This window comes from Acomys minous, assembly GCF_964271855.1.
Source record: "Acomys minous genome assembly, chromosome: 19".
Taxonomy (NCBI): domain Eukaryota; kingdom Metazoa; phylum Chordata; class Mammalia; order Rodentia; family Muridae; genus Acomys; species Acomys minous.
The window spans coordinates 13675530-13692572 of NC_140499.1; the positions used below are offsets into that span (position 1 = coordinate 13675530).

A 17043-nucleotide genomic window follows, 5' to 3' on the forward strand; every position below is an offset into this window, starting at 1 on the left:
TAGGGGTGCTGACAAAACCAATAGGGTGCTGGATTGGATGACCTCTGGGTGACCTTCAGCCCCAGGACTGTGAAGTCAGAAGCAGCATTAGGCAATTTGTCTGGCATAAATATGGCTCTTGGCTTTTTATCTCCGTTATTATCTTGGGAAAATGCCTCTGTAGCTCTAAACGTGTAAAGCTTGAAGATGGGGAGAAATGGCTGGTCCACCCAGTGCTTCCTTTCCCTGCTCTGCCTTCCACAGCCTCCAAAATTGCCACCACCAGAGACTGTGCCCCGCACCATCTGAACTCTGAGGAGCCTCCACACAGAACCCTGCAAGAACGCGTTTCTTCCTCAGTGTGTTTGACACAGACAGAACAAAAGGACCCGTTTCAGAAAGGGCTCCCTCCCTTGACAGTCTTCCTGTGGCTTCTCAGTAAAACTGTGACCTGCCTCGTGATGAGGTAAAGGAATGGGTGTTTCTCTCATCTTTTGCAGTCACCCTGGTTATCCTGGAAGTTTTGAAGTCTTTTGCCAAAATACACCCAGTATTCCTTGCAAACCTAGCCTGCACGTATGAATGTAACAAAACTGTTATGCCCTGGTTTGATCTTGGGGTGTTTTTTTTAAGGTACTATTTTATATGTTCACATCTAAGGTCTGTCACTTGTTTGTTCCCCTCAATTCATTTTTCCCCCAATTAAATAGCTGGAACGATGTGTAAAACCGTTAGCTCCAGACTGAAGAAAACAAAAAGGTAATATATAGATTAATGCATTTTAATGGACATTTTTCAAAGGGTTACAGGCATAGGAACAAAAATAAAATTGCTATATGGTTGCCACCCTTTAGAAAAAGAGTCAAGTTTAATGATAAAAGTGCTGGCCTTGGAGAGCCAGCCAGAATGGATAGGGTCTGAATAGGATTTAAAAACCCAACTGTGTGCAGAAATTAGAGTTTTGCCCTGAATCATATGGAATTACAGTGCTGGGTGCGTGTGCCATGCCTACACAATAAAACCCAGAGGAAGCAGCTATTTCTGTTGGTTTTATTAAACCAACCAAGCAATTTAATTCTTTTGTTCAGGAGAGTTCTACTTCATTGATTAACAAAAGCAGGGATATAATTTTTTCAGCCTTTTTGAAAAGCCTGAAATGTCAAGCCTTTTAAAGCAGATTATTGTGCCTCTGTGCAGTGAATACAGCCAGAGTAACCTTTTGTCTACAATTAAATATTCTAGCATAAATATAAAAGAAAATCAGAGATGGGAAAGATTGACTCACAAGAGATTGGAGAGGTAGATCCTCTCACTGATAGTGAGGCAGCTTGCTTCTAATTAAATATGCGGCTGACTCTCCCTGCATTTGCTTTCAGCCGCACAGAGGAGAAACGGCTGAGGAGAGGAAGGAAGGAAGCTATCACATCATCTCTCTGTCCACAGGCTTTCCTTGGGGCTTATGAAGGTATTTTAGAATTTTTATATTGGCATTTTTCAGGGGAGATAAAGGTGAACCCTCAAGGGCAGGCAGACCTCAGTCTGGAAAGTTTAGACTCGTTGTTGTACACCAGCCTGACTTTCCTAGCTCCCTTCTTCCACAGAAGAAACCAAGGGGAAACAGCAACGACTTTTGTTTTGAGGGTTGGAGCCATCCAGTTAGGCTGCAGCACGAAGTGACCTTTTGTTGTTCTGAATTGGGGGCGACTTGATGATTTTCCTCTTCTTTAGCCTATCGCATGGTAAAGTCTTTAGTGCATATTTTGGTATTTGCACCCGGAAAGCAAAATTCCAGTATCCTTTAGCTGTTTCTAAGAAAATGCATTTTGGAAAATGATAACGTTTGCAGTTGGACCCTTGGGTTTATTGATATTCATAACCCTTCCATCTACATGCGCACTCACGCATCTTCAGAGAAGTACTTAAACATGGCACTCAGAAAACGCTGATGACATGGAATACGGCTGATCCTCTTAGGGACTGCTGCTTACACAGAAAAACTGGAAAATAATAAGAACTGAAATCTCTCCTCCGTAACTTTGCCTTTCCATTCCAGGTCTTGAGATTACGGAGAGGAGTGGGGTTGCTCGGAGGAGCATTGCCTGTTGCGTGTCTTATACCCGCAGAAAACCTTTCCCATTTGTAGGTGAAATTGACGTTTAGTTGTGAAAATAATTGATTGCAGATAGGTTTGAAACAACATCGGAATTCAGTTGGCTTTTCCTTTGTGTATTTACCGTGCTAAGTGTACCCTGGGTTGTGCTTTTGAATACAATCAGGCACCTGGTGCCTTTTGGAATCGTGCCATTGAGAAAGGCTCCATATTTGTAAATTAATAGTTTGTACCACTCAAAAAAAAAAAAAAAAAAAAAAAAAAAAAAAAGAAAGAAAGAAAGAAAAACTGGTTGGGGCAATAATTGAATGTTAGGAATAAAGCTTAAAATTTTTCCACCTTGTAAGGTTTCCCCTCTTTTAATAAGCAAATTTCTCAAGTAACAGCCTCTACTGAAGGGAGGGAAACTCTCAATAAGTCTTAATATGTGATTTGCTTTTCCTCTTATTAGTATAAAGAGTGTGTTCAATGCAGTGTTTAACGAGGACTGTTTAAGCCAGGGTTCAAACTTTGCGTTCTGTAGGAAATAGGCACATGTCTTCAGTTGACAATACTAAATTATTAAACTTTATACATAAAACATCAAGCCACATTAGAAAATAGGAATTTTTAAATGTCAGGGATATACTTTGATGATTTAGAAATTTAGAATGTGACAGACTGGCTGATGTAAAAAAAAAAAGCATATTCTAATAAGGTAGCAGTCTTTATAACAATCTGCCTTTCCTAAGTGGTCTAAGATATCACTGAGGCTTTGCATGTTTAAGGTGGATTTTTGCACCTGAGATCGAGCTTATAGTATGGATGTAAATGTATAATATGCATCTGTGATTTGTATCCTATCAGCACCCCTCTGGTATAAGTGCATTGGTTTTGTTTTTGGTTTTTTGGATTTTTTTTTTTAAAGTAGGAATGAAGCATATTGGTATCTCTGGGGAGAAGGTTGTTTTCCGTAAAAGATATCTTTTTTTTCTCTTGGGCAAGAGATACTATTGTGATCAAGTACTATTTCCCTGGTTAGAAATAAATAATAATAGCAAGCAAGCCAAGAAGTAAAAAACACCAGCAGCTACGTTTAATATGATGAACTGATTTTCAAACTCCACTGACAAACGCTGGGATTAGTTTATCCTTCTTTTCCACCTCAACTGTGGAGTTGTCTTTGATACATATTTATATCAGACATAATTTAGCATGCAATTGGCCATGCCCTTGCTCTTTTAAAGGAGCTTGTATTTATGCTCTGACGAGAGGACGAATAAACTTGAGTTATTTTTGAAGTTGCTTGCCTCCGATGAGGAAAGGTGATTTGGTTATGCAAATTTAAAATGACTCGGCTTTGCTGGCATGTGTTTTTCATGTTCCCCTTTCACAATTTTACATTTAGTTAATGCAAAAATAAAAGATGACCTGTCAATTCATTTGTGAATATGTTAATATATACATATATATGTATATATATTAGCAAATCTGTGATCACAACAAGGCTCCTATGACTTTGACTTTATTTTTTGTTTTCTTTAAAGCAAGCCAATGATCTGTAATATTCATGCTTCCAAGCAAACTGAATATCGATTACTTCAAAATGCCTAGAAACTTTTCTCATCAGGTATCAGGGCTATGTCAGTGGGTTCCGACCACTGCTCCAATGCTACGCTCTGTGAGAGCATCCTAATAATAGAGAAAACCTACCCAGAGCAGACAGACACAAGCACGCTTCCCCTCACTTCCTTACCAATGCATGGCGTCAGTAATGCTTTTGATTCTATTATTATTTTTCTAAAAATGAAAAAAAAACCCCTCTTGTTATAATATTTGGCTTCTTTTTAAAGGAATATTGTAATTCATGAGATTTAATTTTTGAATACGTGCAGGGAAATGTCAAGCCCTGAGCTGAATGGCTGTAGCAGGGGCTCAAATTAATTGTAAACGACAGTTCATTTACATTTCACTTTCATGACCAATTTAAAATTATGATTTGAATTATACTTGTGTTTAAAAACAAGGTTTGATGATTACATGAAGAGCAATCCGGGATTAGAATTATGGGACGGAGGACAGGAGACCCGGGCTGAATCACAGCACAGCGGACTTTGCCGTTTGCTCATTGGTGTGTGAGGACCGAAGTGATTTCATTAAGCGTAAGGAAGTCCTCAGGCTGCAGGGATGCCAGGGTGTGCGTAGTAGGGAGATGCTGAAAGAAGTAGACATGCTGACAGATACTACTTGGGCTGCGCAGGGCAAGTTGAGCCGAGCAGCAGCTGAGCGCATCAGCAGAGACCCCGACACACAGGCAACCGTGGCAGACCCTTCCTGTACACTTCTGGCTTCAAAACGATTCCATTATCTTCCTTTTCCTCAGCATCACCATCTTCCCTCATCTTGAAAACTTGGGGCCATCGCCTCAAGAAAGAATTTAAAATCTATGGATTTTAAAAACCTGCGTTAATGTTTCCTATGGCTTAAATTCACTAAATAAGTAAATAAATATCTAGCCAGGACCTCGCTTTGGGCGCTGAGGTCACGTGCTCCCTATGTTGGCGCTTGTACCGCTGCTTTCTCCCCCTGCTTCTGGGTGCTGTAGGGGAAGAGCTGGAGGCGTGGGCTTGTCCGACAGCTTTGGAAGACAATGCCGGGAGTGGCCCTTTAATGAGTTAGCCTCTTGACAAGGGACCAGATGTGGCTGGGTTACAGTGGGCAGAAAAGCTCAAAATAACCCCTGCAGGCTGTGACTCACCAGTGTGGATGTGTGTGTGTGTGTCCCTATGCCATGTTTCTGCTCAAATGGTGCTTAAAAATACTGATAATATTTTGCCTCCTCTTGACTCTTGTGATGATCAACTGTGGCTTCTTAAGAAAGAAGCACAGAGACTGATCGGAAGTCCGCATCACCCACGGCGTGCAGTGGCAAGGAGTGGGGCTGTGGGAAGCACTCGTCTGAAACGTGTCTGGGGGACTTGTTGGTCCAGGTGGATAACGGGAAGGCGAGCAGGTGGCATTGGCTCCTTGGTATCATTGTGGCCTCTTTTACGCAGATGAGCTACTGCGCTTTCCTGCATTTGTCCAAAGATAATGAATAAAGTATTATTCTTCATTCCCAGACTGCTGCAGGAGCAGGGCCACAAATGCACACATGAAGCAAGGTGTGTTAAGGGATGAGAGCAAGGCTGGCTTCTGTGTTTCTTGGCTTTTGCTTCCATGCTGTGATTTTACAATATTAGGAGAGGCGTTTGTTTCCAATGTGTTTGATTGATGTTTCTTAGCTGGTATCATGAGTTTTGGGGGACAGATATGGCCGGAGGCTTGCCAGGGTTTGGACTTTATGAGGCTAAACCTCACTGTGGGGAGAGAGAGAGAGAGGCTCTGGTGTTTGTTTTGGAAAGCAAGAAGAGAGGGAATATATGTGGAAAGTAAATGAGGTAAAAGAGTAGCCACTTTTTCAGAAGGTACCTGAGGTACAGAGGGGAAAATCTCTCTACATCTCTGAAGGTGATCACCCTGCAATCGCACCCCAGCGTGGAGAATGCTCAGATATAAGGTGCTCAGAAAGCCAGTGCCCTTTATTTCATTTTAAATTTAATTGCCAAACAGATTATATTCTTCAAATTATGAAACTCTTTGTCCATCCCTCAAAGTGATGGTGGCCATTAAAGAAACATTAACTATGGTGAACTTCGTACTTGCTTCAATCCTGGTGATGCTTTGCATGTGTCTAAATACATTTATATGTATTAATGTATTTTAGCCTTGTGTGATGTGTTGTGTGTAGTGTACATGCTTTTAGTGTGTGTGTACACGTGTGCCTCAAGGCCAGAGGTCAACATCATGTGTCTTCCTCAATCAGTCTCCATCCTGGTTTTGAGGCAGAGTCTCTCTCTGAACCTGGAGCGCATAGATTCTGCTAGGCTGGCTGGCCAATGAGCTTCAAGAATCCACCAGTCTCCTGCTCACCCCAAGGCAAGCCGGAGTTAGGGGTTCACACCACCACATCTGGCTCTTGTGTGGGTTCTGGGACCTCAACTCAGGTCCTCATGCCTGTGGGGCAGCCCACTTTACTCCCTAACTGCTATACATAGAAATATTTTCTTCTCTTTTATGTAAATGTCAGCCTTACATATTTACTCCTTTGTACCCTGTTTGCTCAGGTGATAAACGAGACTCTTCTTAATCATAGGAATTGGTCAATTAAATAAAAAGGATTTACTTTTTTTTTCACATTTTTATTGGAGGGCAGCAGGGAAGGGGCCTCTTCCATCAGCAGGAGTATTCACAGGTTCTTTAGCCATTCCAAGCTGGGGCCCTGAGGGTCCTGGGCGTGGCTGGGCATGTGGGGCATGTTCCCATCATTTCGCACAGGCACTGACTGGGTAATGGTAGGGTGTGGCCCGGTTTATCATTTCTGCCTACTTGGTGTAGCGGCTAATTATTGGCATAATTACAGCGAGTCCCCAGACAGAGAAGGACACTACCAGCACTGGCTCCTTCACCCAGGCATTCTTGAGGAAGGTGGAGACTCTTCTGGCCATCTTGGTCTTGGAGGCGACAAGGCTACGGAGCTCTCTGGGAGTTTTGGTCCCTTGCCTTGCATGAGGCTCTGTCCCCGGATTCACTGTTCTGTGCTAATGTACTTCACTGAGGATGGTCTATACATCATGGAAGCAGTTGCTATTAGATACTTAGGTTGTTTCCAATATTAGCTCTTTTTTTTAAAAAAAATTATTTATTTATTTTATGTGTATGAGTACTCTATCTGCACATACACCTGCATGCCAGAAGAGGGCATCAGGTCCCACTATGTACATGGAGTGAGTTGCTGGGAATTGAACTCAGGACCTCTGGAAGAACAGCCAGTGCTCTTAACCACTGAGCCATCTCTCCAACCCCCAATCTTAGCTCTTATTTAGAAGTGTCTGCACACTTTTAAATGGCTAATCACAATGTGAAATGTTGCATCCACTGTGGGAAACTGTCAACTTCTGGAAAGTCAAAGAGTTACTGTGTAACCCAGCAGTTCCATTTGTAGATATGTAACTAGCTGAAAGGCTTTTAGGAAGGATTCCTTCACTTTATGACCTGTTCAACTTGTTTGCTGGCACTCACAGCAGCTTCACAAACAGCATCCTGAGTACCAGTGGAAGAATGATTAGACAAAGTTTAATCAGCACTAAACAGGAAGCAGATATGCACATGTTCCAATCCGAGTGACCCAAGAACACATATCAAGTGTGATAAGCATTACCACAGATGCTTATGATAAAAATTACATGAGGTGCAAGCTGGGTGTGGTGGCACATGCCTGTAACTCCACCACTTGGAAGGTAGAGGCAGGAAGATTGCCTCAAGTTCAAAACCAGTCTTGTCTACATAGAAAGCTCCAGCCCATGCAGGGCTACCCAATAAGAACCTGTCTCAAAGCAACAACACTTTATGAAGTATTAAGGAAAGAAAACATGTTATTCACAGGGGATGGGAGGGGAACAGTGGCTGCGAGAGGCTTCACAGGAAGTCAGAGACTCATGTTTGATGCGGGCAGAAATCTTCTCTGGGAAGATGAAAAAAAATGAAGAAAATGGACAGTGTTGAAGGTCGTGTAATAATAGGAATGTGGTCCACAGTGCTAACTGGACACTTAAAAACGTCATCCCTGGGGCTGGAGAGGGTTCAGCAGGTAAGAGAGTGTACTGCCCTGCAGAGATTTCAGTCTCCAGCATTCACACCAGGCAGCTCACGACCACCAGCAACTGCAGACCTGGGGCATTGAGCACCTTCTTCTGGACCCCATGAGAAGCACTGGCATTCATCTGCACAAATATCACACACACACACACACACACACACACACACACACACACACACAGAGAGAGAGAGAGAGAGAGAGAGAGAGAGAGAGAGAGAGAGAGAGAGAGAGAGAATAAAAAATTTAAAGGTCAGCATTGTAAATTTTGTTATTTTTTTAACAGTTAAAAAAATTACCCAAAAACAAGGCAGAAAGAACTTTGTGTATCCATGACTTTAAAAAAAAGTACACCTATCTACCTATTGTCTGTCTGTCTGTCTGTCTATCTATCTATCTATCTATCTATCTATCTATCTATCTATCTATATCTATCTATCTATCTATCTATCCTTCCATTTGTATATGTATGCACATGTGCTACAGCATGGCTTGTGTTGGGGCAGAGGACACCTGGCAAGAAGCAGTTCTCTCCTTTCACCGTGTGGATTCTGGAGAATCCAACTCTGGTGCTCGGACTTGGTACCCAATATTTGTCTGAGTGATCTTGCTAGCCTGGCACCTGTGCCGTGTGTGTGTGTGTGTGTGTGTGTGTGTGTGTGTGTGTGTGTGTGTGTGTGTGTTGCATCCTTTTGTATCCATGGATGGCCTGGAACTCATTATGTAGATCGGGATGGCTTCAAGCTCACAGAGCCCTGCCTGCCTGTTTCTGGGGTGCACCGTATGACCGGCAGCCATCTTCTTGATGAATTCTTAGTATGTTCTGGTGTGTGCATCTGTGCTTACCTACCTCCTCACAGCCTCATGCTGCACTGAGTCAAGCTTTCAGCTGCCCTTTTTACTAAGAAAAGGACTCTGTACCTGCAAAGATTCCCTGTGGGAGACAGAGCTGGGATCCAGGTGGCTTAATGTATGTGAATGGGGGTGAGGTACCTTTGAGCTTTAAGCTCTGGACTAACAGAAGCCAACCCCTTCCTCCACTCCCATCCTCTCTCCCTGACATCCCTTTCCTTTTATTCTTTCTCTTCCCTCTCCCTCCCCTCCCTTCCTGTCTCTTTCTCTCTCTTCTCCTCTTCCTTCACTCCTCTCCCTCCATTTCCTTCCCTTCCCATCTCTTTTTTTGGCTATTGAGACAGGGTCTCGCTGTGCAGTCTAGGCTGGTCTAGAACTCACTGTGTAGCCTGGGCCGCTCTTGACCTTGCCATCCTCTCTTGGGCCTCTGATTCCGGAGTGTGGAGTGGTAGCTGTGTTTAAAAAGATGTCACTGGCTGCCAGATACATCATACGTTAACTTGCAAACGGCCTCAGCTCAAGATGGGTTACAGAGTCCGCTCACAAGATGAGTGTGGCATGGCTTCAAACTCCGTGCTTTGCGATTGGATGGGATTTCAGCTTTAATTCCCGGGTATTAATTAACCAAGAAGTTCAAAACGTGAGGGGGAGTTACTCCAGTAAGTACGTGATTGAAATACAGGATGATGTGTAGCAAGTTGAGGTTGCCAAAGGAGCTCAGAGTGGGGTGTCTCTTTGTAGTCAGTGGCAAGAACAAGAAAGGCTTTCCAACGAGTGTGTCTCTGACGTGAGTCCTTCCAAACAAGGCGGGTCATGCAGGGAGCGATCTTGAGAAGGGAAGGTATGGGCTCTGAAGGACACTGAGCTTGGAGGGCCTGTGCCTGGAGTTGGTTTGCCTTAGGATTTCTTTTGAACTAGAAGCTTGAGAAAGATGATTAAGGACAAAGCTAGTTTTTGTTTGTATTTGCAAGTTCCTTTTACACCAGGGATGGAATGTGTAATAAACACTTCTCCCATTTCTCGTATCTCTCCCCATTTCTGTGATGCCTCTCCCTCCCTAGGCCTTCTTCAAGCTCTCCTGGAATCCTCTCTGCATCCCCCCCCACCTCTTGTTGCCTCCCCAACTATTTCTGTTGGCCAGGCTTCGTGGCCTGATTTTGTGTTGAATATTGGGATACAGTATGCTGAACCTGTAAGCATGAGTGGGAGCTGTCCCCTCTTCACACCAGTGTTCTCTAAATGCTGTCTTGTGCACTCACTATGTCACAGGATGCCTCAAGGTCACCACAGGCTCTTTGGTGTGACTGGCCATAGCTAGTCTGAGGTCTGCTTATGAGTATGCCTGTAGCCATTTGCAGAGTGCAGGGAAATGTGTATTGCTAAGCTATCTGAGACAGGAGAAGAGAGGAGGGAGGGAAGAGAGGAAAGAGAAAAGAGAAAAGAGAAAGTCCCCCTTCCCTTAGAGGAAGGGGAGGAAGAGAGAAAAGAGAGGGGATATTGCTTATGGAGCGCTTTCCTTGGATAAGTGTTTTAGTGCCTGCTAACGTTCTCAAAATTGTCCTGTGATGGTTTGAATAGGTTTGGCCCCATAGACTCATGTATTTGAATGCTTGGCCATAGGAGTGGCACTGTTAGGAGGTGTGGCCTTGTTGGAGTAGGTGTGGCTTTGTTGGAGGAAGTGTGTCACTGGGTGTGGGCTTTGAGGTCTCAAGTTCCCAGGCCACCCCTAGTGTGGCTCAGAGTTGTTCCTGCTGCCTGTGGATCAAGACTTAGAACTCTCAGGTCCTTCTCCAGCCCCATGTCTGCCTGCACGCCACCATGATGATACGGACTAAACCTCTGAAGCTGTGAGCCAGCCGCGGTTAATAAGAGTAGTCATGGCCGTGCTGTGTCTCTTCACAGCAATAGAATGGAGACACGCCCAGAGCATGGAACGTCACATGCGGGTGCTTTCCTGAACTGATTTCATAGCTGTGTGACAGTACGAGCCTGAGGTTGCATGCCACAGTAGTGTCTATGGTTATCTAGCTTGCATTTGCAAGAGCCTCCAAATGGCTCTAAATGGCGGTGTTAAGGAAGGTGATTTGTGCTGTTCACCAGATGAGTCCTCCAGGCTGTTTGTAAACTATGGTGGAGGATGAAAGACAACTTCCAGGCGGGTGGGCTGAGGCGGTTGATCTTCAGGGCCGAGCTATAGGAAGCCCTGGGTGTGCTTTTACACCAGGCAACTTGGACTTGTTCATGGAAGGTGCTCTATAGCTGACAGCAAACACAGCACGGGCTTGCAGTCTGGTGGCACCGCACAGGATGCTGGGAGCTCGCTATTCATGCAAGGCTCCAGGTTTTACAGCGAAATGCTTATTTTAATCTAATAATCTGAGTTGGAGAGAGGGCCCCAATCATTGAAGGGCTAGCCTTGCACGCATGAGGAACTGAGTTTATCCCCAGAACCCATGTTTTTTTTAAAGCTGGGTGTGTGTGGTAGTACATGCTTGGAACCCCATCAGTGGGGAGGGAGAGACAGGAGAATCCCAGAGACTGCCTAGCCAGTGTAGTCAGATCCATGAGCTCAAAGCTATTGAGAGACCCTATCTCAACAAAGGTGGCCCTCACCCAAGGAATGGCAGCCACGGTCCTCTGACAACTGTACACACCCGCATAGGCATGCAGAGAACAGCAACAATAATCTAACAACTTAAATACGGCAGGGTATCAATTATTTCCTACCCAGTGAAAAGCCCCCACAGGAGTGTAGCCTGGGTGTCGGCACCCCCAAGGACTTGCCGATTCAGCCTCTCATCCCCTGTCACTTAGAAAGTGTCTGGCTAAACAAGCTGACTAGGCTCGGAACATTTGAGCTACGATCACTTCAAACAGCGATCCTGACACCAGAGCCGGATGGGAGGACCTGCCAAGGAACGCAGTGTCTACAAATTCAACCTGATGATAGTTCGTCTTCAGGATCACCTGCTTGGGATGAAGGGTCACCTAGGAGAGACGCCCCTGGGCCTGTGCATGGGGAAGCCCCTGGAGAGGTTTCACCGAGGGTTGTATGACCTACTTTGAACGTAGGCTACACCATTCCATGACCTTGGACTGAATAAAAAGGAGAAGTAAGTCAGCAGTGTTTATCCACCTTTCTTCTTCCTGAGGTGAGACAGTGTGACCAGGCAACCTCGCATGTGCCTGCCATGCCTTCCTGTTGCAGTGTTCTTAAGTCAAGGCCTTCCTTAAGCTGTATTTGGCAAATGTTTTGTCACAGTGGTGAAAAAACTTAACTGCTAAGAAGCCCTGTGTGGCTGTCCTTGGTGACTGCTCTTAGTTGTGGTCATGCCCCTGTGTGCCCCAGGATCTGTGACCTCTATTGGGAATAACACTACCACATGCTGTTAAGAGGACCATGTTGTCTGACTTGAGTCTCCTCTGCAGCGCTCCCCATGACTTTTCTGCATGGAGAGGGTTGACCAGTCTTTTTGGCGTCCTCTCTTGCATTGTTTTTTATGCAGGAGTTTTCTCTGCTGTCAACATTGCTGAGCCTTCCCTAGTGTGTAATCAGAATTTTAGCTTTATCACTGAGGACTTGTGCAAGTCCTGCATCCTGCCTTGTAGCTCCATCCTGTCCCCTGAATCCTTGGCTGCCTGGGACATTCCTGCCCCAAAGTGTTCACCCACCCCAAGCTAACCCACTAAAGCATTTTCCTAGCAAAGGTGATTCTCTCACTAGGACAGAATCTTATACTGGCTGCTAGGGGAATAAAGTGTTCTTCTTACTAGCCCCTAATAATAAAGCAACAGAGGTTGAGAGTGATTTATTTTCTTTTAAAAAATAAATTAGAACAAGCTCAAGGTTATCTTGGTAATAATAGCCCTGTCTCTCTCCCTTGCATTCCAATATGGGACTGAATGGGAGTGGAAGCCGAGACGTTACAGCTCGCTCAAAAGGAACCGAGCACGGGGTGCTGCTATCTGTGCGATGCAGGGGACAAAAGAGCCCCGCGACTCCTGACAGTAGTTATCTGGCTTCTGGGTCTGCATTCCCAGAGTCGGATTTGCACCCTCCCAGCAAGCACACGGCGCCTTGGGCACAGTTCACACAAGTATTCTTTGTGTGGAGCCGACATCAGCTTTCTAGAGAACCTGTCTCTGCAGTCTAACTCTATTTACGTGAGTTCAGACCTGGCTAATTTCATTTGAGTTACAGCCTTGTAAACTATCCATCTTAAACAGAGATCTGATAAACCACTTTCTTGACCGAAATTGTCAGGGGCTCCCTGCTACCCAGGGAATAAAATCTCCCAGCGTCCTCAATTAGGTTTGATCAAACACTGCTTTTAGCCTTCGGCTGTCGGTTCCACCTGCTTCTTGGCCCATGTTATAAATGTGTGTGCCATTCCATTCTGCTTATTTTTATCATGAGTGGTTTTATTTTTTTCCCATCCAGTTACTAACCAAGCTTAAGCACACTTAGCTTCTCAAACCAGCGAGGGCCGGGCATTATCAAGGTATGTCCGTGGCTTTCTAGCCAGCCCAACGCCTCAGATCCACGTATGTTTTATTTACTTATTTATTTCCAATGGTTCTTTAGCCTTTGAGCCACCTTATTTAACTTTTATTGTCTCTGGGACTTTTAGGGGCCTTTTAGATCTCTGCTTTCCTGTTGTCACCTGTCACGTGAACCTTGAGCCCTTGAACTATGGGCAGCCAAGTTGAAGTGTTCAGTCAGTGTGAGTTACAGACTGGTTTAAAGGTTTAGTACAGATTATAAATATCTCATTAGTGGCTTTTAACATTGGTTATGTGGTAAAGGGACTAATTTGGTTATATTACTTTATCTAGGTCGTATTGTTAGACTCATTTTACATTAAAACCCCTTTCAACATGACTATTATAGAATTAAATTATATACGGGCTCACACTACTGGAATGCTGCTGGACCCCACTTTAATCCATGAGAGGGGGCTCAGCGCTAATCACCTTGAGTCATCACTGTGCGTACTTCTGTTCCTGCTTCTGCCACTGACATTCTCTGCGGTCAGGCTCTCAACTTCCTGTACTCGTTCATTCACTCATAATTCAGTGTCTCCGAGTTCATGCCTTTAACTCAGAAAGCAGAGGCAATCAGATATCTGTGAGTTCCAGACTAGTCTAGCATACACAGGATGTTCAATGCCAGAGAGGGCTTTGCAGTGAGACCCAGTTTTGCTCTCTCTCTCTCTCACACACACACACAACTTTAGTGAATGCACAATACATGTTGCCTTGACGTTTCTATTGCTGTGATAAAAATATCATCACCAAAAGCAACCTGGGAAGGAAAAAGTTTATTTTCATCTTATGCTTCCGGGGAAGTCAGGGCATGACCTCAAAGCAGGAATCTGGAGGCAGGAACTGATGCAGAGGTCATGGGGAAGTGCTACTTACTGGTTTGTTCCCCATGCTTTGCTCAGTCTGTTTCCCTAGAGCATCCAGGACCACCTGCCCAGAGGACCCTCCCACATTAATGACCCATCAGGAAAATGTACAACAAGCATGCGCATAGGACAGTTTGGTGGGATAATTTTCTCAACTGAGTTTCCTTCTTCCTAAGTGACTCTAGATGGTACCAAGCTGACATAAATCTAGCCAGAACACATGTTAATAAAATAAAATAGAAAGTGCTTTATCAGAAAAGGTCAGAAACTCAAATTCTGAAAGAAACATGGCAAAAAGCATATGAAGTTAACTGGTTTTTTTTTGTTGTTGTTGTTTTGTTTTGTTTTTTGAGACAAGGTCTCTCTTGTAGTCCTGGCTGTTCTGGATTCTTTGTAGACCAGGCTGGCCTCGAACTCACAGAGATCCACCTGCTTCTGCCTCCTGAATGCTGGGATTAAAGGTGTGTACCACCACGCCTGGCGTTAACTGGTCTTAACAGACATTAAAATGCTGAGGACAAGTGAGGGCAGAGGCTCTCAACCTTCCTAATGCTGTAGCCCTTTAATACAGTTCCTCACATTGTGGTGACCCCAACCATAAAATTATTTTTTGTTGCTATTTCATGGCTGTACTTTTGCTACTGTTATGAACTGTAATGTAAATATTTTTGGAGATAGTGACTTGACAAAGGGGTCATGACCCACAGGTTGAGAACCACTGAGGTGGCTGTTGGGTGTAGGCTTGTAGGGAGGATGGCTGCTTGCAAGCCCACTGCCGTTGCTTTAGAAAAATCCAGCAAAGGAGAACTATCCATTAAAGTTGGACAGTGTCAAGAGACCAAAGAAAAAGGAGAAAGCTGGGACTGTGTACAAGGACGTCCACATAGCAGCACACCTGAGCACCATGGGACAGAGGGTCCCTGCCCCGTGAGCCATGAGGGTGTGCTTTGCTATGATAACCAGACAAAGATAGCTGGGAATGTGTCTGGACTTTCTCAAAAACTATTAACTTGTCAAATGTCAGTTGTGGAGCAGTTCAGGCACACACTACCTGGAAGGCTCTACCGACAGCTATGTTAACCCTGTAATGCTTAGGGTTCATGTCAGGATCATCTGATGGGCAAATGGAGGTCACCACCAAGGTGGTTATCATCCTGTCAGCTTGTGAAAGTGCCAGCTATTCTCCTGTCCCAGTTGGGTTATTCCTGCAGGGGCGTAGGCCCAGATCTGTAAAGATATCTGAATTTTTTGTGAACCTGGATTTTTCTGTGAACTTAACTTATTTCAATGTGTGTTGTAGTTGAAACCTGTGTGGGCTAACAAAAGCAGGTCGATGGCCTGGACACAGCCTGAAAAAATGCCTGCTTTAAAAAAATTATTTATTTATTTATATATTTATTTATTTATTCGTTTATTTATGTATTTATTTTTGTCTAAATGGTAAGGCTGTGTCAAAGAAGGACAGAACAGCGAAGGTTATTGGCAGAGGGTTAATCAGGAACATAGGCAGATGTGTGGGCTTCCTGCTGTTCAAAGGTTGATGGCACTGCTAAGGCTCTCAAGTACCATGGTTTTTTGTTTGTTTGTTTGGTTTTGTTTTTGTTTTTTGTTTTTGTTTTCTGTGTAGCCTTGGCTGTCCTGTACTTGCTTTGGAGACCAGACTGGCCTCGAACCAGCATTGATCTGCCTGCCTCTGCCTCCTGTGTCCTGGGATTAAAGGCACATGTGACACAGGAGCCACACCTGCACCACCTCTAGCAGCAGGAAGCGTACTTGGGAGGCAGAGGGTAGGGGGATCTCTATAAGTCCAAGGACAGCCATGGCTACACAGAGAAACCCTGTCTTGAAAAACAAAACACAACAAAATAATATGAATAAATACATAGAAGAACAGTTGTGAAGAAATCTGAAATGTGTGTTCAGATGACTTGCATATCAATAGGTTGGAAATTCATTCTCATTTGCAGAGAGCCTCTGCTCTTGGCCCAGCTGTGTTTCTATGCCTCAGTTTCCCTGCTTGCAAAGCAGCCATAACAGTCACATCTGCCTCTTACAAACACTTAAATGCTGGTGCAGAAGACAGTGGCCATCTGACAATATGTCCTCAGAGATGGGCACACTGGTGTGGATTTCATGTTTGCATCCTGAGAATGTAGTAAACGTTAGAGAAGAACAGCCTGGATGAATTTTAATATTCTTCTCCTTCCTCCTGCTCCTCCTCCTCACCACCTCCTCCTCTTCTTCTTCCTCTTCTTCATCTTATTGTTCACAAGATTAAAGCGCAGACATTATTACTGAGTTCAAAAAACTTTTTACTAACATTGGAAATGTTGCACCAATTAAAGTGATCAAATATCAAGTGCCTATTTACATAAATGGTAAAATAATGCTGGCATAGAAATCTCTTCATGGGAAAACCACAGAGGTCTACATAGCAAGAAAGAAAGTTACAGTGCTCTCCAGAGTGTCTTCCGGTCCTATTTCAAATACATTTGACCTTCATTCAGAGTTGCTTCTACAAGGAAGAATATTGTTCCTTTTAGCTGTCATGCCATCTTACTTGAAATAGACCCCTGTGACAAAAAAACCATATTAGCTGGAGAAGAAGCAGTCATTTGTGACCATGTATTGGTCACCTCAAATTACAATGTCAACTTTACGGTGGAATGAAGACAGTTTGCCTCATCAGAAATCATACCAGTTTTAGAACTTTGACCTTTGCCAGCTTAGCGATGCATGGCACAATAGGACCTTGCTCTGGACAGTGGCCACAGCTCCAGCCAGTGGCCGGTAGATGAGAAACCAGCATTCCCTACTGCTAAACCACTGTGATGGAGAGGTTAGGGGTGTTCGACACCTCTTAGGGTGGAGGTCTTAACAGGAAAGGGCTTCTAAGTATGAGCTGGATCTGGAGATAGCTCAGCAGTTACAAAGCTTGCTACCCTTCCAGAGAACCCAGGTTTGGTTCCCAGCATCCATGTTGGGCAGCTGACAACCACTGTAATTCCAACTCCAGG

At 44.3% G+C, this 17043-nt stretch overlaps 1 protein-coding gene and 1 pseudogene across 2 annotated transcripts in view; one reads left to right on the top strand and one right to left on the bottom strand.

Moving 5' to 3' along the window:
* The window catches only part of LOC311590233 (uncharacterized protein), a gene marked incomplete at its 5' end in the record, with an annotated part of 618389 nt that overhangs the window by 15231 nt on the left and 586115 nt on the right, over positions 1-17043 (top strand). Inside the window, 2 exons of the mRNA XM_084769100.1 lie at positions 164-445; positions 1356-1444. Of these exons, the coding sequence (XP_084625226.1) occupies positions 164-445; positions 1356-1444 (371 nt within the window). The remainder of the gene's footprint in view (positions 1-163; positions 446-1355; positions 1445-17043) is intronic.
* LOC311590050 (NADH dehydrogenase [ubiquinone] 1 alpha subcomplex subunit 3-like) lies at positions 6357-6662 on the bottom strand (annotated as a pseudogene). The gene has a single exon. The product of its transcript is annotated as an NADH dehydrogenase [ubiquinone] 1 alpha subcomplex subunit 3-like (transcript).